At 39.7% G+C, this 23,553-nt stretch overlaps 1 protein-coding gene across 2 annotated transcripts in view; it reads right to left on the bottom strand.

The window, feature by feature from the left end:
- Nucleotides 1-18,618: 18,618 nt before the first annotated feature.
- LOC118218110 (homeobox protein Meis1) overlaps nucleotides 18,619-23,553 on the bottom strand; it is a 68,674-nt gene continuing 63,739 nt past the window's right edge. Inside the window, exon 12 of one of the 2 annotated variants that reach the window (XM_035400526.1) lies at nucleotides 18,619-20,264. In XM_035400526.1, the coding sequence (XP_035256417.1) occupies nucleotides 19,981-20,264 (284 nt within the window). In that variant the 3' untranslated portion in view covers nucleotides 18,619-19,980. The remainder of the gene's footprint in view (nucleotides 20,265-23,553) is intronic. The other variant, XM_035400527.1, reaches the window with a different exon arrangement.

Below are 23,553 nucleotides of genomic sequence, written 5' to 3'. Positions count from 1 at the left end.
GTGTGTGTGTGAGTAGTGTGTATGTGTGTGTGTGTGCGCGCGTGTGTGTGTGTGAGTAGTGTGTATGTGTGTGTGTGTGTGCGCACGTGTGTGTGTGTGTGTGAGTAGTGTGTATGGGTGTGTGTGAGTAGTGTGTATGTGTGTGAGTAGTGTGTATGGGTGTGTGTGAGTAGTGTGTATGTGTGTATTCATTGCTTGAATAATTGTATCATTGTTACGCTGCCCTTTCAACCATTATTCATTTATACTCAACAATTTTCTAATAACTGTCATGCAAACACATACTTGTTACAAAACACTGAAATAAAACATTTTAAACTGAACATGGAAGATGTACTGTATGTGTGTTCCCCTGTTCTGTGACTGTTGGGCAGCAGTATAGCGAGTGAGTGGGAGTCAATCCATTGTTCTACATTTCTGAACAGATAGGGGGAGGGGACAAAGACACTTAAGATACATGTCACCAAGATACATGCTTATAGTCTTTGTCTGCCCCAGGGGAAAATGACACCAAGTACAGCTCTCCGTTAGGACTGAGTGCGTTTGCGTTCTGCTCACATGTGTTTTTCATGGACAAAACAGCTCAGGTCTTATCATTTCCTCACAAAGCATCTCAAATTGCCCTGTGTTAAAAAGAACTTTAATCTCTTCCCTTAATCTGAAAACATCAATCACGCAGAAAGCGAAGGGTACACTTTTTTGTTCCACTTGGGATTCCGTTTGAATTCATGTTTGGTTTGGGGCTTGTTAATCCTAAAAGGTGACATTATCAATGACGCAAATCCAGGTGCTTTCTCATCTTGGATGCCTCCTTCCCCTACTCTTTTCAGTAAGTAAACTCTCCACAGATATCAGCACACTGTCACTTGAATTCCAAACCATGAAGAACAGTACAAGTGTCCACTGCAGCCAGACAACTGTACCGTCCCATGGAATTAACATCTGATTTTAGAGTGTTGACAATTGCCATGGATGATGCAGGAAGCCAGAGCTTTAAGCCTGATTAACTCCTCAGAAGGACTGAACAGTGTAAACAGGAAGAAGTTGGCATGGAAACAGACCTTTCTCTCTGGTCTGGTTTTGTTTTAGCGTTGTGAACCATCAGGTTCTACCACCACTCAAGACCATGCCAGACTATGTGAAGTACAGGGATGTACATTTTCATTCACAATGGATTCTTTCAGTGCTCAGAGTAAGCGAAAGTAAAATAGTTGGCCATTTATGTATCAGTGTTTTCAGGATTAAGTGTGCTTACCTTCCTCAGCACACTTGCCATATACTGTGTGTTTCCTCCAGTAATAAAAAAAAACTTATTTTAATCATGAATACTACTATTACTAATATAAATAATAATACCATTAACACTACCAATTATAAAAATGAGAAATGCCGAGAAATTGTGTCCACCAATGTCCTAACCCTTCACAAACACACACACACACACACACACACACACACACATATATATATATATATATACACATTCTTTGTTGGAAATATCAGGAATCATTTCTTACTTGTCCTTAAATACTGTTTTGCTACTGCAGTCATGGGCACAGCACAGTATTCATAACGGCATGTTATATAAATAAAAGGCAGTTGATTGGCAGACATAAACATTGCCCTCGGCATAGCTCAGTTTAACATCCAGCCACAATTCATCTTCAAACCTTGTTGCTGTAAGTGAAAAATCAAGGTCTACTGGATAGTAGTCAGGGATACAGGGGCAACTCAGCAGTAAGTGTGCAATGGGGGTGGGGGGGGATGCGTCTGCCCCCTTCATTCCACTTCCTGGTCTGAACTCTCCCAGGCAGTTCCAATCACTTCCTGTACTATTTATTAAAAGCAAACATACAGTACAGGAAGTACTGTTGAAGCTGTCTAATTATCTCATCAAAGCTGCTAACAGAAATTCACAACTCTAAAATATCCACATGTCCAAACAACAAGCATTATTATGGGAAACCTGTTTATTTCTGAACTGAAACATGGTTATTATTATTTTTTGCATAAATTGAGGTTCATTCTTTTGCACATGTATATATTATTGCCAAGGTAAAATTGTATATTAAAGAACATATTTCACAATGTTTTCATAATTCAGTATACAAAATGTAGGCATTTTTAACTTTGATTTATTTCACATCATGAACATGAACATCAAGTAGCAGTCATTATATAGTGCATGATATATATCTTTCCTAGATATTTACATGTTAATGTACATTAACATGCAGCCCCACATACTTATCTTCCATATTTACATGTAAATAACAATTTTTATTTTATTTTGGATCTGGTACTCATAGCATTTTGAGAGTACAATTAAATAAACCTGATTTTTGATTTGGTGTCCCTTAAAGTAATGATTTGGCTTTATTAATGACAATGTCTAATGGCGATTAAGCTGTACTGCATTCAATAAATGTTAAAGTAATAAGATTAAATCCCTAGAAATACTGAGAAAAGCAATTTTGTGTTTTTAGAAAACTGCAGGCAAATGCTAATTCAGAACTGTCCAGGTGAAATAATGTCCATCATCAATCATGAATATTGGATAATGCAGATTAAAAATTGGACAAAGATAGCATTCGCCCTTTTGTGAGAGGGTGGGTGGATTTGCAGCAGGTCATAGCTGCTTCTAATGCAGAACATACTGCGCTGCTCTACTCCATCTGAAGCCTACTGCATCCTCAGAGGAAAGGATCTTTTTTTTTTTTTTTTTTACACCAGTCAGGTGACCACTCAGGTTACTCACTCCTTTTAGTGGTTATTATTTACCCTGAAATGGTGTTTCTGTCATTGACATCCCATTTAGTGCAGGTGACCTTGCTTATACAATCACTAATAAATTAAAAGGTGTTTTAGTGGATAACGCTAGCACTCTTGAACTTAATCCATCATCCAGGTGCTAACAATAGCCCTGTCTCAGCTGTTCTTCTCAAACTGCTAAAAGCATTTCATGTTAAATGTGGGCTCTTTATAACTGGAGTTCACTGCTTTACCAGATGGATCTGTTTCCTTTACATGTAAGCGGGTCAGGATTTATTCTTCATAAACAATTACCATGTGCCACCCTGATGATGATCTAGCATCATTGAAATAGCAAAAGTGGAGAAAAAAATGTAGGGGGCATTGCCTTTTGAGCTCTTCCTCGCTGCAGCATTTTCTTTCTGACAGATTTATTCCTCATCTGCATTACTAAGAACATTAATATACTGTAGCAGTGGGACATTGTAACACCATGTACACATTTATTTTTTTCTCCTCTCACAGTTAATGTGGTGAGACCTCGGGAGAAGACTCGCAGGTAACAGGACATACTGAATCATCGAAGGCCGACTGACTGTCTGTCTGTCAATCGGTCTTCCAAAGCCTAACCCCGTTTGCCTTCCACCCCTGTCATTTCTGCATAAAGCTTTCTCTGCTTCACCATGGACATAGGCCGGCATCATTAATGTTGTCTCTACTTGTATGAGACAGTTGTGCTTTGCTGTTATTGTTCATTAGACCTTGTTCTCAATTAACTTACCTAGTTACAGAATGGTTCAATCAATAAATAAATAAGTTTGTTTTCTGAAATACTGCACATACCCATTACCCTAAAATACATTTCTGCTATATACATTTTGGTGTCCCAGCAATAGAAATATTCTAAAATTATTTAAAAGCAGAAAAAAATCATGTTCCTTTTATTTTTGTATATACTGTTTTTTGACCAAAAATAAAAATAGTTGTATGTGCAGATTATATTTCCTATATAAATAAAGGTGCTTCAGGCCTAGTTGAACAGGAAATGTAAAATACAGGAACACTTCTTTTGTCCTGGTAGTGTCTGGATATTACTTGGCTTTCACCAGCATGATTAGCTGCCATAATATTGTGATAATCATGTGGGATGGTTTAAATTAAGTTAACAGCATGTAACTATAGCCATCAGTCTGGAGAACTCTGGCAAGAGAGGAAGCTGCACTTGTGGCAAGCTCAGAAATATTTATCCCAAAATCTACTCCAAAACAGTTGTCCGCAGACATAAAACAGGAGAGCCAAGTGACTCTCCTTCATGTTTGGTTTAAAATAGCAAGTGGCCATCAGGCTCCCTACTGTTTTACTTCACGAGGGAAACGTCTTCATCAGGGTAAGTATTATTCCAAAAACTAGGCTTCCTGAACAGAATGCTCCCATGTGCTCAATCAGCCTGCTCAGACCCATGGACTACATTGCTTCTTATAAACTGTCTATGGACCATAAATTCCAAAGCAGAAGGCTTCCTGCTGAACAACACGAGCCTGCAGAGAATCCAGACTGTTCAGCTCCTTTTCCTCTCCACAGCCCACATTTTTCCCCAGTAAATTCCACTGAACCCTACACCTTAGCCTTAGAATTACAAACAGCATGAACTCACTGCTGCTGTTCCCAAATAAACACAAATAACTGACCGCATGCTCTCCTAATTCCCAAAATAGGGATTTTCCTCATTGTCTCTTACGTTGTTTTGCGTGTGCAGTCTGATTGCTGCATCTTTCAGAATATTAAAATGTGCAAGAGCACGACCCTGTCCGTCCGAAGCGTCTGTCTCGCGGTGGACAGCCTTGTGTTTGACTTTCGGTCATCCTGTCAAGAGCCGGCCCCAGTTCTGCCCCGTCGAGCCACGCCTAAGTATTCACAACGTGTTTGGCTTGAATAAACAGTTCCGCTCATATAAACCCATGTTAGCCTGTGACATGGACCGGAGCTGACAGGCTGGCAGGAATTTCACAAATACAGGAGAACCCTGGAGAGAGGTTAAATGCTCCTGCTGGCTTTTCAGAGAACAGAGTATTCTCAAGCCACCCAAAGTTTATCTGAGAGAAACAGAGGGGAGGACTGCAGAGGAAGAGATAGTACAGAGCCTGGCTCTGCTGGAGGAATACTGCTATATTCTGGCCCTGGTGAATATGAAACAAAGTTTTAAAAAAAGCATACTTTAAATACAAAACGCATCTCAAGGGGCAAACCCAAGATTTTCACAAGGAAATAAAACATACACACATACAGCCAGTATATTAGCATATACCTAGCTGGGACTGAAAATAAGTTGAACGTCCAAGTATAAAGAGCTTTTTTAAACTGTAAAAATGAACAGCAAAGCTGTTCCTCACAACTGCAGGTTACGCCTGATATCTGAGAACCTGCATGTTTGAGTCTCAGCTGTCACTAGCTGGCTATGACTGGGATTCTCCAGCAATGTGACATAAAGATATTCAATTTCCTGGGTTACTGCCAGATAAGCCACACAAGCAATCATGCAGTATTTGGCCACAAGCTACCAGTTGTCATCTCTCTTTCGATCAGCACTAACCTTCCTACAGAGCTGGGTAGAAGTGTGGAAACGGTCACAGGCTTGAAGGCGAGAGAAATAGAGGAGTGTGCCAGTGCTCTTTCTGTGGGTGCGTTGGTATAGCAGCTATTCCAGTAGCAAACTGAAGAGCCAAAAGGGGGGAAATTACAGGAATATCTGGTTGCTGTGGGTAGAGCAGCTAACCTTACCTCGAAGTCTACAAGGCAGGACAATGCTGAACTTCTTCAGAAGATAAAATACAGGAAACTCTGATATAAAGTGATTCCCAACAACTGACAAAAATGTATTCATAATTCCCTGATGTAGAAATATTTCCCATCCTCCTTTGAGAGGAAGAGGAGTACTGTACTGGTGGCCTAGTCTCAGGTAACTTGCCACGTACTCCGGGAATATTATTTTCAGTATATGTATTGGTTCATTACATGTTATACAATTATTTGTAAAAAAATTAATTTTATTTTCAGTAATGAGTTGCAGTTATTTTAATCTTGCACACCACTGTGTTTCCATCACTTGTGCAGAGAGAGAGAGAGAGAGAGAGAGAGAGAGAGAGAGAGAGAGAGAGAGAGAGAGAGAGAGAGAGAGAGAGAGATTTCCATTTCGCAGAACCAATTCTTTTGTGTGGACATAAAAAAGTGAACAGGGTATTTCAACAGGTTTTTCTTCCATTCGTATGGATGTACAGTCTTATAGAAGATTAGAGAAACGAAACATACGAGGGAAAAAAACATGCACTGAGTAATAGTTTAAAGTATCTGGAAAATGTAGCCTCTCTGATTACGTTTAGACAATTCCCAGTCCCACAAGCCTACCGCTGAAACCTTCCACTTGCGTTGACAAAACAGAACCGCATTCCTAACAATGCACAGGAAAGTCGCTGTATGCTTAATAAGCTGCTAGCAGCAGCATGGAGGTTTAAAAAAACTGCTAAAATTGACAAGGTGAGACCGCATCTTGCTGACATTTTTTCACCAGTCAGTGTTGTGCGGTAGAAGAACATTAATTTGAAACCTAATAAATATGCGCTGCGTGTGCGGGATCTGACTACAGCTCTGAATCTGTGTTATGGGCACTGAAATATTTAATTGTACTGAGCGTGCTGTTCGTGTAATTAAACTAAGTTATTTCGTTAAAGATTTCTATATAAACACAGACTATCCGTTGCGAGAATGTTACCCATCTAAAATAAGGTTGAGGGGAAGAAATACAGTAAACACCCTCGAGAGAATTCTAAGCTTTTCTTTGGATTGTGACAAATTATGAAACGAGAAATCGTGACGGATTTGATATTTTCTCAATTTGTCTGCTCTCTTTGGACCTAAAACATTATAAAAATGTGTGATTCGCCTGTGAATTCTGAATAAGCGGAGGGGCGACAGGGAAGCCTCCTGTTGATCTTTCCAAGCCCACATTTTTTTAGTTTGTCCAAGAGCTACATGCCGTTAAAGTAGGCTACCTGCAAAACGCACTACTTTATACATACAATTTGAATAAAATTGCCAGTTAGGATGCTATTACCTATGCTCCTACCTTTAACGATTTTCTTACTCCTGGCACATACATGTATCAACCTCATTTTATTTAAGCACTTTCCCATAATAAGCACAAATTAACATTACACTTCATTAACTATAATTAGGCTATTTAAGGAAAAAATCATCCTCGATGTAGGCTACGTGATGTTGAAATTGATTTCTTCGATTTAATGACTGAGATGGCAGTAGCCTGGCCTAACGTACAAAATCTACTAATTTACAGTGCATGTAAAATCGGAATTTAAAAAAAAGAAAAGATTCGTTCTGTTTGTGCTTGTTTTACTGCTCGTGAAACAATTATTTCGCCTAAGAGTTCGAATGTATCTCGCTTCGTGTTTAGGTGTCCATGTAGCTACACTTAGTGGTCACTTTATTAGGCAGAGCTGTGCATTAAGGCAAACAGTCTGCTCCTTCAAACAGTAAATCATGCGACTGTTACTCAATATATAAAGTATACAAACATGGTGAAGAGGTTTAGTTATTAGACCAAATATTAGAATGGGCAGGACGCGTGATCTAAGCGACGTTGACCATGGTACGATTGTTGGAGATGTGGTAGCTAGTACAGCATCTAAGAAACAGCTGCCTATGGGATTTTCACGCAATGCAGTTAGGCTACTAGAGTTTATAGAGAATGGTGCGATAAACCAAAACATCCGGTAAGCGGCAGTTCTGTAGGTGAAAACGCCGTGTTAATTGGAGAGTTCAGATGAGAATGAGCAGACTCGTTCAATCCAACAAAAGGCCACAAATGCTCAAATAGCGGCTGTTTACAGTACAACAGTGGTGTGCACAAGGGCATCACTGAACATACAACGCGTAGAACATTCAAGCAGATGGGCGACGACAGCAGAAGGTTATGTCGGGTTCCACTCCTATGAGCTAAGATCTTGAAGATGAGCCTACAGTGGTCGTGCTCACCAAAACTGGACGGCTGGAGATTGGGAAAACGTCGCCTGGTCTGACCAAGCTTCAGCTGCTACATGCAGACGGTAGGGTTAGAATTTGGTCCATCCATTGATCCATCCCGCCTTGTGTCAACAGTGCAGGCTGCTGCTAGTGGTGTAATGGTGTGGGGAATGTTCTCTTGGCACACATTAGGCCTCTTAATATGAACTGAACATCATTTGAATGGCACAGCACACCTAATCGTTGTTGCTGACCATGTGCATTACTTTATGGCCACAGTCTACCCATTTTCAAATTGATACTTCCAGAAGGATAATGCGCCAGGTCACAAAGCACACATCATCTCAAGCTGGTTCCACGAACATAACAGTGATTCCACTTTCCTGCAACGGATTTCCTGTTCTATCCGATAGAGCGTCTTTCGGACGAGATGGACGGGAGGTTCGCAACATGACTGTAGGCTAACCAACGTCTGGCCGAAAAATCTGCAGGAACTGCTTGATGCTATCGTATCGACTCAGCACGGGCCAAAATCCCATAGGAATTTTCAGCACCTTGAATTCGGGCTCTTCTGGAAGCAAAATGGGCTCCAACTCGGAACTATAGGCGTAGCTAATGAAGTGATCAATGATTGTAGGAGCGAAATAGCCGATGTTGAAATGAGTAAAGGCACGTGAGAAGCAATCACACAGGTCTACAGTTACCTCAAAATAAATAAATGAATACAAGTGACTTAAAGTTGGAGTTTATTGCTATTCTGCTGCGTGACCTTGGAATTTGTGATTCTGTGTCTTGTCTCAGCTTGCAGTAGCCTACGGTTTGCGTGTTTACCTTAGGCAAAATACCAGCATTTTGCTGATCGTGTAATTCACGTGCCAATACAATTCTATAAAACAAAAACGCATAAAAACAAGCTATCACTGCATTTTTGGATATACATTTCTTGCATAGATATATAAATTATAGCCTAAGCTTCATCATACTTATGCAATAGTTAGGTTAAAACGTAACGACATGCATTAGTCACACAATGTAGCCTATTTATGTGGGGTTGACTCCGTTTTCTCCTTGTGAGATGGCAAAAAAACCTTTTGTTTTATTCATATTTACTTATTTTTATTTGTATTTACATATATTTATTTAACACTTTATGAAGAAATCAAACCCTTGAACATTATATTGTTCTTTTATATACATAAATGAGCATAGGATCTTTTGCAAAGAATATCAACATTCTACTAGGCCTATATAATTTCAAGCCGAACATACTGTGCAAATTATTATTTCATTCCTATGTGGGACTCATCCCTAAATGAAAAACAGTTCTTAAACAAATTCTCAACGGGTGTCTCCACCACAACAAAAAACTCAACAACCACATTGCATGTTTGTGTGCGCATGTTGCCCTGAAAATTATATTCAGTCACGTGAAGTGAATTATAAACCAACGGGGTGCGTCGTTATCCCCGCGTGCGCAGGTGTGATTGTTACATACCTGAAGTCGGCGTTACTCGAAGTGACTGTATATCCTTTTCATACATGCATTATAAACAAAGAAGCTAATAGTATATACTGCCACTGCAAGAGGTAGACTACCTAAACACGAATGTTCACACGAATCTTGTAGTAGAGAAAAAACGACGAATAAACCGATCTGTTTATAATACATTTGATATGAACAGAACTATGAAGAAACTAATAAAAACGTTATAAAACGTTGGATTGACTTGCGATTTTAGACAATTGCCTGTGTCATATCTGAACTTTTAATTACTTAAAGTGCTCAAAACAAATTCCGAAATAAATATGTGATGCATATGTGAATTTGCAGCATATGAGGATACATAAAAACACAATGTAATAAAATAGCGTTATAAAAACAAGACACGTACAAATTGGAAGGCGAAAACAAAACATCCCATCATTCTTGCCATTCGAATGACTACATCCGATCAGCTTAGCTTCGTTTGGTTTGTCATATAATTTCGTATTGTCCTTTAAAAGCATCAGTCTTAAATATAAATAAACATGCAATATACTTATTTATAGCCTAGGCTAATCTACATGCCCTATTAGTAATATCTTACGAGCAAGGAATCTCAACAATATACTGCATTTGGACACGATGTGACAAAATATTCAAAAAGATTGATATCTGATTTTACTTTTCAGCAATAACATGTAGTCTACATCAATGGCACATACGCAAGCGCGAGTACACACATCACCATAAAAGGCATGCAAGCTATAATTTTGCTGATGAGACTGCGGTAATCCTAGGGCTCGTGTCTCAGTTTCCCACAATAGACGAGAATACGGGCATGTTGTGCTGCAGTATTGTTTTCAGTTGCATCACAGTTCACTGTCAGGTGCTGTCACGTGGCGCTCCACGATCAAAGAAGCTCGTAAGAACATAAGTGGTTATTGTACGGCTGAAACGTAATACTTCATAACAAGAGACGGAAAGACGGGAGACGACGCTGACTGCGTTTTGGCAATTTCCAGGACTGCTGGTATTACCGCAGAGAGCAGGTGGGGGTCGGTGTGCGCGCACAGGGCGTCTCATTAAAGCCTAACACGATGGCTATTATTGGATCGGATCTCATCAGGTGAGCAGAGGAGCAGAGTTGCCGTACTCTCTGCTGACACCTGAGGCAACCCAGCTAACTCTGACCTTGGCAATCCCCAGCAAAGGTGGCCTTCAATTCATCCGCGTTGTCCAGCCATGCAATATAGGAGGACATAGAGACATAAAAATTTTTTCAAAGAGAGGTGGTATCAGACAGATAGAGTGGGAGAGAGAAAAACAGAGAGGGGGGCATGACGACAGGTACAAGCAAAAGCAAACCAGGTGCTGACAGAAAAATCTTATGTTGAGAGGGAAACATCACTGAACAGTATTGCGTCACAACCCGTGGATTGTGCGCATTGTTGGCTTCTTGGAAATAAAATTACCTGTACTGTAAATTTTTGTGATATATATCTATATATCAAACAGACGACAGACACAGACACACAGTCATCTTGCTGATGATTATTTTATTTTTAAAAATGGGGCAGGAATCAGGGATCAGCTAGGCAAAGAAGTTTACATATTTAAAATCGCAGTCCATTTTCCCTCCAGAGGTTAAATGTGTGTCATATTTCGCGGGTGAACGAAATTCCATGTCCTAACCGGCCAGCCATCGCTAACCAGCCAGCATGCATATTTCCCCAACCTGGCCACTATGCATCAATAATTGTTGACAGAAGCCCAACGGCACCACAGTGTAGCTGCAAGTTACAGAGATGGAACCATAGACTTCTCGACCTGCCTTGCCGAAGACTTCATGTATTTGTTCAATGGACCATTTTACGTCATTGTTTTGTTTAAATTCAGCGATATAGACTCAGCACTATGAAATAGCATTTTACTAGTTTAGACTTGCGTTTTTGTGTTCAAATTCATAATACAACTTCAGCAAAAATGGGGAAAAAAACAATATTGACAAGAATATTCATATGAAGTTTAAATATTACATATTGCGTTCGAATTTTCTCGTTCTTCCTCTCAGTTTTATTTTCCTTTAAGTTATTTGAAGTAATGTCGTGACGTAAGAGCAGATATTTCACCTTGCAACGCCTATTAAAGTTTTATATAATTCATACAACAATGTGTTTTAATAAAACAAAACGGGCTAATACCTACCATACCGAGTGACATACACAATATAGTTCAATTGCAGTCCTTTTTTTAATTCAATTTGAATCATTTCTATGTATTTCTATAGATGGGGGTCAAAAATTTCGTAGTTCTGTGATTTGTTTTGAGACATTATATTTAAAAAAATAGTTATAGAACATTTTGTACAAAATTCATATGTAATAATTCAACTGGATTTTTTTAGGAATATTATAACCAATAATATTATCCTTAAATAGGCTACACGATCAATCTAGGCTGCTTGACGTGATTAGTAGGCTACACATATTACAATACTTTAAATTAACAGCACCGCGGAGAACACGCGTATCCTTGTCCTCACCATAATCAAAAAGATGTAGTTAAGATTTCAATCAGTCTTTTTCACGTGACCACGAATTTACTATTAATAGGCTGCTGACTATTTCTGCTCTCAAGCACTAAAATACCTTCCTCTTCAAATCTACTACTTAGCGCACGTGTGTGTTTGCGTGTGTCTATCCTAAATAAGGCCATGTAATCAATAATGCGCGCCGTAGAAATTGGTTCTACTCAAGTAACAACTTGCTGATTTTAATTTTGGCAGCTACGTAACACGGTAACTCAGCATATTCGAGTCCAAAAGACATCACATGTACTCTATCGTGGAGCAAAGTCCAGTCGAGTTGAGTTAACACTAAATATTTTACTGTGAACGCATCGTAAGCTCAGAGTTTGATGTGGCCGTTATATACCAGTTCAGGGTGGATAAAAATGTGAAATACTATATTGTGACTTAATTTCCATGAATCACAGCTACCCGCTCAAACGTATGCAGCGTTCACTATTTTTCAGACTGACTACATGGCCATTTCGCATTTTTGTGGAGGATTTTCAAGCGGAAGCATACCTTTTCTGCCTTCTAATATGCCTGACAGGATACTATATGCGGCTGGAGTCAAACCATGTTTTTCATGTAGGCTATACGTGCACAGGATAATACAAAATAAATGAGCATTGCTTTTCTAAATAGTCATTTATTAAACAAAATTCAGTGCAACAACAAGCTGCAACACCTATTGAAAAGCAGAAATGTCACTGCGCAAAGCTGTTCGGTTTATTATTTTTCAGAATTAAAGATAATGATTTATTTGACGCAAACTATTTCATTTTCTTTCCGAATGTCCTCTCCCCTTATTTGTGTCATTTATTATGGCAAGAGGTTATCCAAATTGAATGTATTCGCCTCTCTGTCAATCGGGACCAGATCCAATCTTCCTGTAGTACAGTGCAAAAGATAATGAGCGCTTGTTGTATTAAATGAACAAACAGCGCCCGGGCATCTCCTGACCCCGGAATGCACGGCTAGGTTCCATTGATCATCCCCCCTTATGAGATAATGCAATTACAAACATCAATAAGAAGCTGCGAGGGGGATCATTATGTGGTGACAGTGATAAATGATGGTGCAGAAAATAGCCTGGTTTTCTCTAACAATCCTCGAGCCCAGGGGCTTTGGGGGCTGAGCTTAGTCACCAAGGAAACAGATGCCATCCAAAATGGCACTAATGCAGTACTGAACAGTCCTGCTCTTTTTCCCTTTTCACTCCTCTTCTCTTTTTCTGCAGACTTTTCTCTCCTCCTTTGTTTCAGTAGGCCTACCAGCTGTCACACATGACCTTTTAAAAGTCTACATTTCTGCGCTCAAACCACAACACAGCAGTCACACGGCACTATTATTTTAGCCTTCACGTTTTTCTACCTTAATGATTTGATTCGGTATTTATTTTCGAGTGTTGATAAAGCGTTTATTTTTATTTTAGTAAAAATATTAAAGACATCGTGATCGCAAGTTTGCCTTCGAGCTATTTGAAATATTTTTTCAAAACAATAATTAAGCTGTAGTCATTTTCGGGATGAGGGTAATTAATATTTTCACTGAGCAATTAAATAATTTAACCTTCCATTTTAGCATAGGCTATGTATCACTGTGAGATTATGCAGTGGCCTATGGGTTATTGAGAAGTTTTGTTAATTGAAATGAGTGAACAACTGATATGTGTGGAATAAACACCTTGACGTTTGAAGCTGAAATAGAATTCAAAGCTTCCAAGAAAACGCAAGCAGGTATAGCAAAACTAGAGCGGTCAATTCAACTCTGAGAGAGTTAAAATGTTCATTAATTTGAACTCTTCCGGGGTGGTACCACCATTCGTCATTTTGTAATGTTGGATAATTCTGTTGAACCTTACCACTTCCCAATAGTTTTGGAATTCATTAAAAAATAATTACCCCTTTAGAGAGAACCTCAGTTTTATATTTTGTCAATTTAGTTCCATTTACGTCGTCACCAGCACATTGATACTGGACCATATATTTTTTATTTTATTAACCTGATGCACTAACTATACGTTATTTCACATCAAGGAAGTGATTTTATTCTATAGAAAACGTTTTTAAATTAGAAAATTAGAAAGAAATACAAGAACTGTTCTGCAATAAATTATTAATTCCAATGTAAAAACGATTTCGTTCTTTTCTCATCTATAATTAAATGGGCCCGTAAGATATCAGCATTGAATTATTCGAAAAGAACGATTAAAGATCTGAACAAAAAAGACTTTCACCACACCTTTTGTAGGCGATATGAAAGTCGTTTATTAGTATAATACACAGTTACTTGGCATAAAATTCAATCTGAGTTTTGTTTTGTAGTTTGTTCTGATATCAGAAATAAATTAAAGGCGTTTCTTTATGTTAATGGTAAAGAACATTGCAGACTCAATTCCCAGGCTTGGTGTCCTTGTTATTTTACTTATACATATTTATATGTAACAGACATTCAGAGATGTCAAAGGACATGTTTTGTCCAATTTTGTTATCCTCATACTGTTATACTTACAAATGTTTACATATTACACTTTTTGTAAAATTTGTGTTTATTATTTCTATAGTCTTTTAATTTGCTTATTTTCATTAAAGGATATTTGATAATTAACATTCTGCGTTGAGACTATCCTCACATAATATGTTACAGTAATTACAATACCAGTATAATAAAGACCCTGTACGTGAAGTCATATTCATGTGTACCCTTTGGCTAAATAACTTTAATTCGGTGAAAAAAATTGCTCATAAATGTCCATACATGATGATGCAGATATCTGTTGGAGGAGAGCTGTAATATCCATTCTGTGCTTCCAGCACATCCACACAGCTGATATGAAGCAATCTGTATCAATATCTTCTGTCATACCAATGGGAATTTTCCCCAAGCCATCAATCATGTCAGGGTTTTATGAATACAGTCCAATGAGCATCCAAGCATGTCAAACTATGTAGATTCACTTTGATTCATCGTAGTGTGATGTTAAATGCACCCAACCCTGCTCTCATATGCATAATCAGGTTATAGAAATTGCCCAAAGATGAAACATAGCCATATAATTAATGTTTGGAGTGCAAGAATCATATCTCACAAGTTAATTTGCCTACTTTTCTTTCTTTTAATTTAAAAGATAATGTTTTACTTGGGCTTCCTCTTTGTCTTGAAAGATTTTGCACATTTTCCACCATTTTCAGTCCAAGAAGTGAGTGCAAAAATGGTCCAAGCATTCACAAGCCACTGCGAATACACATATGGGGCATTTTTAATCCTATTTCATAGTATCATGCTTTATTAGAAAAGCACTTCATTTGAGTCTTTCTTTGTTTGAAGTCAAAATAAGCAACTTTCACATCAATGCAACACCAAACCTATACTCCTGGAGAATGGCGTATTACACACAATAATATATTGATGGGATTCAGCAACTCTTTAACTAAACTCTGAAGTTTCTTTTGTTTTGTCAATTAAAAGGTGGGTCACAGTCTAGGACAGGTGACCTCCTATTTCTCTTTAAACATATCTAGTGTTTGAGTTTGTGTGAGTCCAGTGTGGTCATCACTGAACAATATTCTCTCGCTTTCTCACACACGCACACAGACACGCATACACAGTAAATATGTACATAAATATGCATACATTTGCCGCACGCATATATAAACATATAAACCACTAGTGCTCACCCACTGTTATGCCCCACTGTATTCATACTGCCCATATGATGAGGTGGGGGCTGGAAAACCAAATCACTCAGTAACTGATTGAACCGCACATAACCTCATCTGTTTAAACTTGCCACATTGTAGACACTTTCTCCAGGCAGACATGATTTTGAACATTCCTTTGTGACTAAGAAAAATCCCACTTTTTTTCAGAGCCGCAAAGGAATGTTGTGCGCACACCCGAATGTGTGCACACACGTGCATGCACATACATGCACACGAAAATCAGGCTTATATAATTCAAGAATGATGGATATTTTTGAGCATTTTATTGTGACAGGCACCTCATGACATTCAGTGAGTGTATGACTTGTGCATCTGTTGCATACACACCTGAAAGGGAGTCGTAAGCTAGCCTTGCAAAAAAAATTAATGCACAAATGTTCATTCTTTTGCAGTGATTTATGTAGCTTCTATTAGAGGGTGAAATTGAAGGCAACATGCAGCAGTACAGACCAATTGCCAAAGCCATGTCTGGGGCACCACTTTACTTACAGAAAAGATTTTTCTATTCATTCTGATACCTGCTGGCATCTGCAGAGAGTTTAGATATTAGTTAGCCCCACTACAGTCCAACGTGTGCCCTTTTGTGTTACATTTACCGTCGTAATATTTTGTCAACAGTTGTAATAGATTTTCAAAATTGTTTTTTTTTTCAACGATGGAAAAAAAAACCAGATTATTTCTCTATAAACTGATATCCCACAAAATTCGTGACATTTCTCGTGTGCATAACGATTTCTACCGTGACCTCCGCTTACATTTAGCATGTATCAGTCTGCTTGGGCGGACTTGCTGAGATTGTGTATTCAGAGTGATGCAGTCACATGTTTCAAGATCTCGAGGGTTTAAAACAACACAAAAAACTCCAAGACTACCAACATTTCAAAGGGCAAGTAATAATAAAAAAACCAAAGTAGACATCACTCAAGGTTAGGTGGCACTACTGTCTAACTTAGAGTACCGCCTACCCCAGATATGTTAGTTTGTTAAACAGACGTTGTGGGTGTTATTATGTGTGGCGGACTGACGGAATTAGTCGCGTAGGGAAAATGTTTCCTATTCCGTGCCGACATTAGATAGAGTTACAAATTGCTTTGGGCTTGCAAATCTGAACCCAAGAGAATTACATTTAAAATAGTGTCAGGAATTAGTTAGGGGCTCGATGACTGTTTCATTCGTGTAGTCACAATCTACGCTTTACTCACGCGCAAATAAAATAAAAACGTATCCGTAAAGAGACAGTTTTCCACATCCCCTAAAGATGGCAGTCAAACATGGGATTTATCCGTGCATGTCTCCAGAGCTCCGAATGGAGCAATGCTTTGGAATTCAACGCCGAAGAGCTCCTAGCTCAGAGTTGGGGAAGGGGGCAGTGCAATTAAAACGTCGTCCGGGTTTAACTATCTGGATTCTAGAGTTTAAATCGTGTTCACTTGGGTAGGGCAGTAAAAAGGGGAGGGAAGAAAAAACTATAGTTGGTGGGGGTGGTCGCTTGGCTCCGGGAAAGGAGGGCACGTTGATTTATGTTTTTGCTCAATCGGCATAAAAAGCAAAATATAAAATTATACTTACCCCCTAAATTATATAAATTAGTTTTCTGAAAATAAAACTTCGGTTTTGCTGTATGTCTTCCCCCCTTTCACCTCCTGACTTTGAAATGTTATGTTTCTGGGCGACAACAAGCAACTGGAGAGTTCAGAATCGAAAACATTCTCAACTGGGCCATTGACTGGGTTCAATAAGCCGTGATGGGGAACTAATCTTTCCTTTTAAATGTTTGAGGCAATTTTATCTAAATTAATTTTAATTCTAAAAGACGGATAGGCTAATTCCCTATTTGTATCCGGGCGGTACCCCTCTACTCTGCTCCCGTCGTCCGTCCAAGAGAATTCCAGCATTATATACACATTTGTTGCGCATTAGCCCCAGCCCAGAAAGCAATGGCGTGCTGGTTAAAATACTGATTTTAAGACGTCTCAGAACACAAAACAACATAACAGCTGGTGCGTTTACTAAAATACGGCAGATGAAACCTATTCTACTGCTTATTTAAATTCAAACATATTAGGTTTGAAGTTTAAACCATTATTTCGCGACAAATAAGGTATATCTAGGCTACATTAGAAGAGCAGACTGGTCTGTAGCGTTTATTATTAGCGTTAATGTTCATTGATTTTAGGTCCGTTTTGCCTATAGGCCTAGTGCCACAGCTCGCTTGTCCTCATGGCCCAGAAAGGATATCCTTACTTTCGGCTTACCTGTCTTCGTCTCTCGGCCGGCGTTTTCCAGAAACAGAAAAAAAGATTAAAGTTTACATGTGTCGAGCCGTGTGGCAGCTGGCATTTCAGACAGTACGAAGCTTAATTTGGGCAATTTCAAAAAACTGACTTTTAAGTCCATTGCCTATATAACAGAAGGCCTGTAGAGCTGGAGTAGCCTACTCCCGGAAGAAACCAATTTCCTTCCCCGTAAGTTCTGTTAAAAATGGCCGGACTCGCAAATAAAATAAGTAGGCTAATTCAGTAAAAACACAAACAACAGTAGGCTATGGCTGCAGGAGACATGATATATACGCAATGCTTTTTTTTTTGCTACAAGCCTCAATGTAATGTGAGCGTGTTCGGATGTTTGATTGTAGGGGTAAAGGTCTGTGGTAGGCCTATAACTTTTTGGTGCGAAACTGCCGTTAAAGTATACAACTTCGAAAAAGGCAAATATACAGTTGCATCACCAAGAGCACGGAGAGTGTTGTGTTTGCAGATAACTGTTTAGAAACCAGTGGTAGGTCGAAGCAGCTTATGTGCTAAACACATAGCATGATATAATTCAGGATTTTGTTTTATTTTTTATTTTATTAAATCAACGTCACGTTGTGCTGATATTAAAAGTTAATGTAATTCCAAGTGATGCTTATTTATGTTCCTTATTAGTGCGTCAAAGTTGGTATGATAAAAAGAAAAATAAAATCCACAGGTATTTCTTTAACCAGAGCAACGCTTCAAGTTTATCTCACAATAGAGATAGATTCATGCAAATAAATAAATAAATCAAACTCAGACAGATAGTTTAAAAACAAAATTACAGATTGTGTTTTTTTTTCAGTCCTTTCTTTCCACAAAATTTATTTATTTACAATGTATACATAAACTCTCCCAAGATGTTACCATGGAAAAGACTGTTGACTCTTGACTGGTGTACAACAAAAATAGGAGTCTGTTAATTTAGGCCCAGGCTTAACGTGCACCGCACTGTGACTGCGTTATCCTCAAACTTCAGTAATAAATTCTGTATTCTGTAAAACCTTTGCTGTATTGCTTCCTGTACAGCCTTATGGCTACAGTGGCTGTTTCACTTCTTTAAAATGTGCAAGAAATGAAACAACTGCAGGTTGTTGCTTAAATGGGTTGAAGATAAGGACAAATCACACTGCCTGTTAGATTGAATCTAGGTCTTGGTTATTTTCGAGGGCTAACAGCCCACATTGCAACGTTGTCATTTTTGTGCAAGACAGATGCACTGACATGATACTTGGAAGTACACACACACCTTTGGGTTCCTAAATTGCTTCCTATAGGAGCAGCTGCGCAATCAGCGTGGGTGGCTGCAGCCTTTTCCAACCCTCCCACTGCTCATCAGGCAAGGCCAATCGAGATATGGACAGGAAATAAATGAGGGATACAAGAAGCAAGTCTCAGGGTACGGAGACCAACTACCCAACGAAATCCTGGGGCAGCTTGGTTTTTTCACCAGACACAATTGTCTAATGCCCTAAAATCGCACACAAGCCCTTTTATTTTTTTCCCTTTGTTTTGTTTTTGTTGTTTTTTTTTTAACTTTTTGAATGTATTTTTATACAGAGGAAAAGTAAGGCTTATCAACTGGATGGACGAATGACTGGTTAGTTCAATCTTTTCATTTTTGTTTAAGTAAGATGGTCCGGGAAGGAGGTCAAAGTCTACATAAATGGCACACACATAGTGTGGAAAGAAAAAAATTCACATCCTTTTTAAAAAAAAAATCTATTAGAAACAACATAATATGCAGAACAATACGATAGCATTTACAAGAATTAAGTCCAACTTAATTTTACAACAGTATACAGCATATCTTCCTCTTTCTCTCTCACTCTTCCCCCACCCCCAGGAGTTGATATAGTCTCTCTTTCTTTCTCTCTGTCTCTCTTTCTCACACAAACACACACACACACTCTCTCTCTCTCTCATTTCAATGTTGATTACAGGGCACTTGCTTTGTTAAAGTGTCCCAGGGCATTGCCTTGGTCCAAATCCGTCCCCCAGAATCAAGCTCCTGGGTCTCTGGGTGAAGTGGGTACATGTCCGACAGCACCGGAGGAAAGACCGACATGTTTCTCGTCTACAGCGTCTCTGATTGATAATACACAAATGAATCCTTTTTTAAAAAAACTACTGGGCGTGGACGTCCACGGCCTGTCCGCCCGCGGAGGGGTCTCCTGGGCTCAGCACAGGGGGGCTGGAGGCTGAGATGGGCATGGCAGGGTGGGCCGGTCCTCCGTGCATCAGCATCGCTGGGTGGTGAGGGTGCCCGGGGATGTAGGCGCGCATGGGGGGCCCGTGCCGCAGCTGGGCCGGGTGGGGGTGCATCGGAGCCGGGCCGTAGCCGGGCTGCCCCATAGCCATGGCCATCGGGCCACCGTGAGACAGGTAGTCCCCTGGCATGCCCTGCAGTCCTGCGTGGGAACAAGGCACACCGGTCAGCAGAGAGCTTCACAATCACAGAACCACGACAAGGCAGTGTGTGCATCAATACCATTTATCACTGTAGCAAAAAATATACGTTTCCATGGTAAAGCCTTTGTTGTTAAAGTTATAGCATAACTTTGAAACCCTCTCACTTTTGAATGACATTCATCACTCCATAATGCCTGACAAAGAAAGCAATGCCCTGCAGATGGAAAAAAGCAGAAGCTTTTTAAAAACATGCCGGAGATTGTATGACGTTCCATGAAGAGACCATTGGTTAAACAAATGGTCACATTCGCATCATCCTGGCCTGCATTCCTTTTATGCGTTGCTCCTGGCTTGATTTATTTAATTTTATTATTTGCTCAGTCATACATGTCGGCTAGAATGATATTAAAGGAAGTCAGAGAGTTCAAGGTCAGCTCAAGTAATACTTTTGGATTCTTTTTGTTACTTTATACAATGGAGAAATCCGTAAAGTTAAAGCATTCACTTAGTGATGTAATCACTGCCCTGACCTAGTTTCAGGGCAATTTTTTATAATGCATTTTTTTCAAATTGTTGTTTTACATGTTAAAGAATTGCTACATAAAGCAAAAAGAGTGGTAAAATTTGAAGAAATCATCCAGTTTATACAATTTCTTCTGCTATATTTCAAGGGGAGACATTGGGTTATAGCTTGTGTTACCTAAGGCCACCACAAGTAAAACACATTCATCTGTTGCAGTGACACCCACTCACAAATGCAGCACAATTTGTGCACTGGGAGAGACCATACAACCTGTGAAAAATGAGGTAAATGAATCCTATCTTTTCAACCTTGTGTTCGGAGCACTTATCTTGCGGAGTGGTTTTTCTTTTTGACACAATGCGGGAGGTGAGTGGCTCTTTCTCCGGGCCCCGGCCGAGAGGCCAAGCCATTGTGTTCAATCAAAGTGGAAGGGCTGGATGCACCCACACACACCCACACACTGTCACCTGAGAGCCCACTCCTCTCCCCGCACGTGCGCCGCCGACACAATGGACGAGACGGCCACCAACTCCGTGACAAAAGGGGCCCGCGTGACGGTCGCTCCTCAAACAGGCTAACCGCCGCCAACTTCACCGCAAGCCCGTCGGCCTTATTTGTGCTCGTACGCACGATTCGTCTCCGCGTGTGAAGTAATGTCTAATGTAAACAATACCGATTAATCCAGTGACCGAGACCGGAAACGTTAGCTGCCAGCTCAGAACACACAGTATAATCTCCGCTCTCCTTCAGACCTAAGATTCACACTCACAATTTGACTTTCCAGTAATTACAACTAGCAGTGAAACTTGGAATGTGTGCACTGAAATCACAGACTGTTTACAGTTTTTATAAAAGAATTGCATCAGGTTTCACAAGGACAGTATGACATCTCTCTGATTTCAAGACTTGATGGGAAGGCCAGCACTGCCTACAACAATCCTACAGTAAGGAACATTGAAAAGTATGAGAGGAGCACTAGTAGATTTTTAAAAAATAGTATGTTCTGGGCTTATGATTTCTTTCATGTAGTCATGTATGTCAACAATACTCCTGTATTGTTTCCAAGAGCTATAAGCTTCATAATTGTCAAGTACTGAAAGCATAACACTCCTGTTAAGTAGGTTAAATTGGTTTTGGTTTAAGTAATGTTACAGTGTGACTGCTTGGAACACTTCCATTTCAGGTCTCAGGGACTACAGTCTTAATTTTGCCTTAAGGAAAATTTCCCAACTAATGAAAATTGCTTATAAAATATTATGTACCCTCAGTCCTTAATCAAATACGATAATGTTTTTTTTCAAATAACCTATTAATTTAATTGGTCATGAAGGGTATAACACATCACTTACATTTAATTGACCTAGAAACTAAAGGAACAATAGTTAAATTTGCCAAGATAGGAAATTTCAATGACGAAGCCATGAAGCGCATGCATTTTCAACAGCGGTGCCAAATTTCTCACTCTCTCGCACACTCGTTCCCTTTCCTCTCTCCACCTCTTTCTCCGTCTCTTCTCCCCATCTCATCTCCGATTCCACGCCTGGCCCAATTACAGAATTCGGGAAAGCAAATTGAGAGGGTTTAAGGGAGCTTCTTCCACAGTCTTGCGGGAACGGGTACAGCCGCTGGAGCGAGGGCATTCGGAGTATCGGACAGGGGGACACGCCAGCCACATGCGCACACACACATATTTATACAAAACACGTCCACGGGCTCACAAATGCTAATGCCGTTTTAAAATCACGGGATAGAGAGAAACGAGAACCCGCATTTTCAGCGCCGGAGAGAGCAGAATGGCGGACGCTCCGGCAGAGCAGAGTTTGCAGACTATTCTGCGGGAGACTATGTTAATGATCTCTATTTTTGTATACCGAACAAGTCAAATCCATTTGTCACACTGTTAGTGATGGCATATTTAATTTGGATATAGTCAATTAGCTTCGAGCTAAGTCTCGCGTCCTGCTGTGCAAACCTGTGCATTCTACTCTGGTTTGTTTCTCTTCCTTTCATCATAAGTAATCCTATTATGCTGGGATGGAAAGCGATGGGCAAACTAAGTCGATGGTAGGGGCCCGTTTTGCCCAAAGATTCCATAGGGCACTGGTCAGATGAAAGTTCACGCAGGTGTGTATTTTTCTTAGGCTCAGTCCATTAGCTTTTTCTTGCGCTGTCATGCAGGTTAGTTTATTAATGTAACTCATGCATCAACTGCACTGAGACAGATTTATGTCACTTTAGGGACATGCTCTTTCCAGTCTCCCTGCACTGCAGCACACTGCTTACATTTTGCCAATCAGGCTGTTGCTATGGTAACATCCCACCAACCCCCCTTGTCCTGACACCCCAACCTCTGCCTCCTCCTTTGCCTTTTTTCCAAGTACTCTCTCTCACTCTCTCTCTTTCCCTCTCACCCCAACCTTTTTCTCAGACACGTGAGCTGTTTTCTTATGTTTGATGTTGATAGTGTGACAGATTTATCACCTGAAGATGTCTTTTTTTTAGCAGCAGTAGCATTTTCTTGCGTTAAAAAGTGAAAAACCATAAAAGTGAGAAGTGAATGGGCATGAGAAACTGACAGCAGGAGCATTCAGGAGGACTAAAGGAAACTGCACACTGGAAAGCACAACAACCACACACATCCACAAGTGTGCCTGCTTTTGTGCTGCAAAATGCTGATCATAAAAATGCATGTAGCCTTTTTTGTACTACCTTCAGCCTTGGCTTTGCAATTAGTGAACTAGCAGAAAGTGATTAATGAGTACGGG

This window comes from Anguilla anguilla, chromosome 18, assembly GCF_013347855.1.
Source record: "Anguilla anguilla isolate fAngAng1 chromosome 18, fAngAng1.pri, whole genome shotgun sequence".
NCBI classification, from domain to species: domain Eukaryota; kingdom Metazoa; phylum Chordata; class Actinopteri; order Anguilliformes; family Anguillidae; genus Anguilla; species Anguilla anguilla.
The sequence above is the reverse complement of the archived record's forward strand: the minus strand, read 5'-3'. Positions and strand labels throughout refer to the sequence as shown.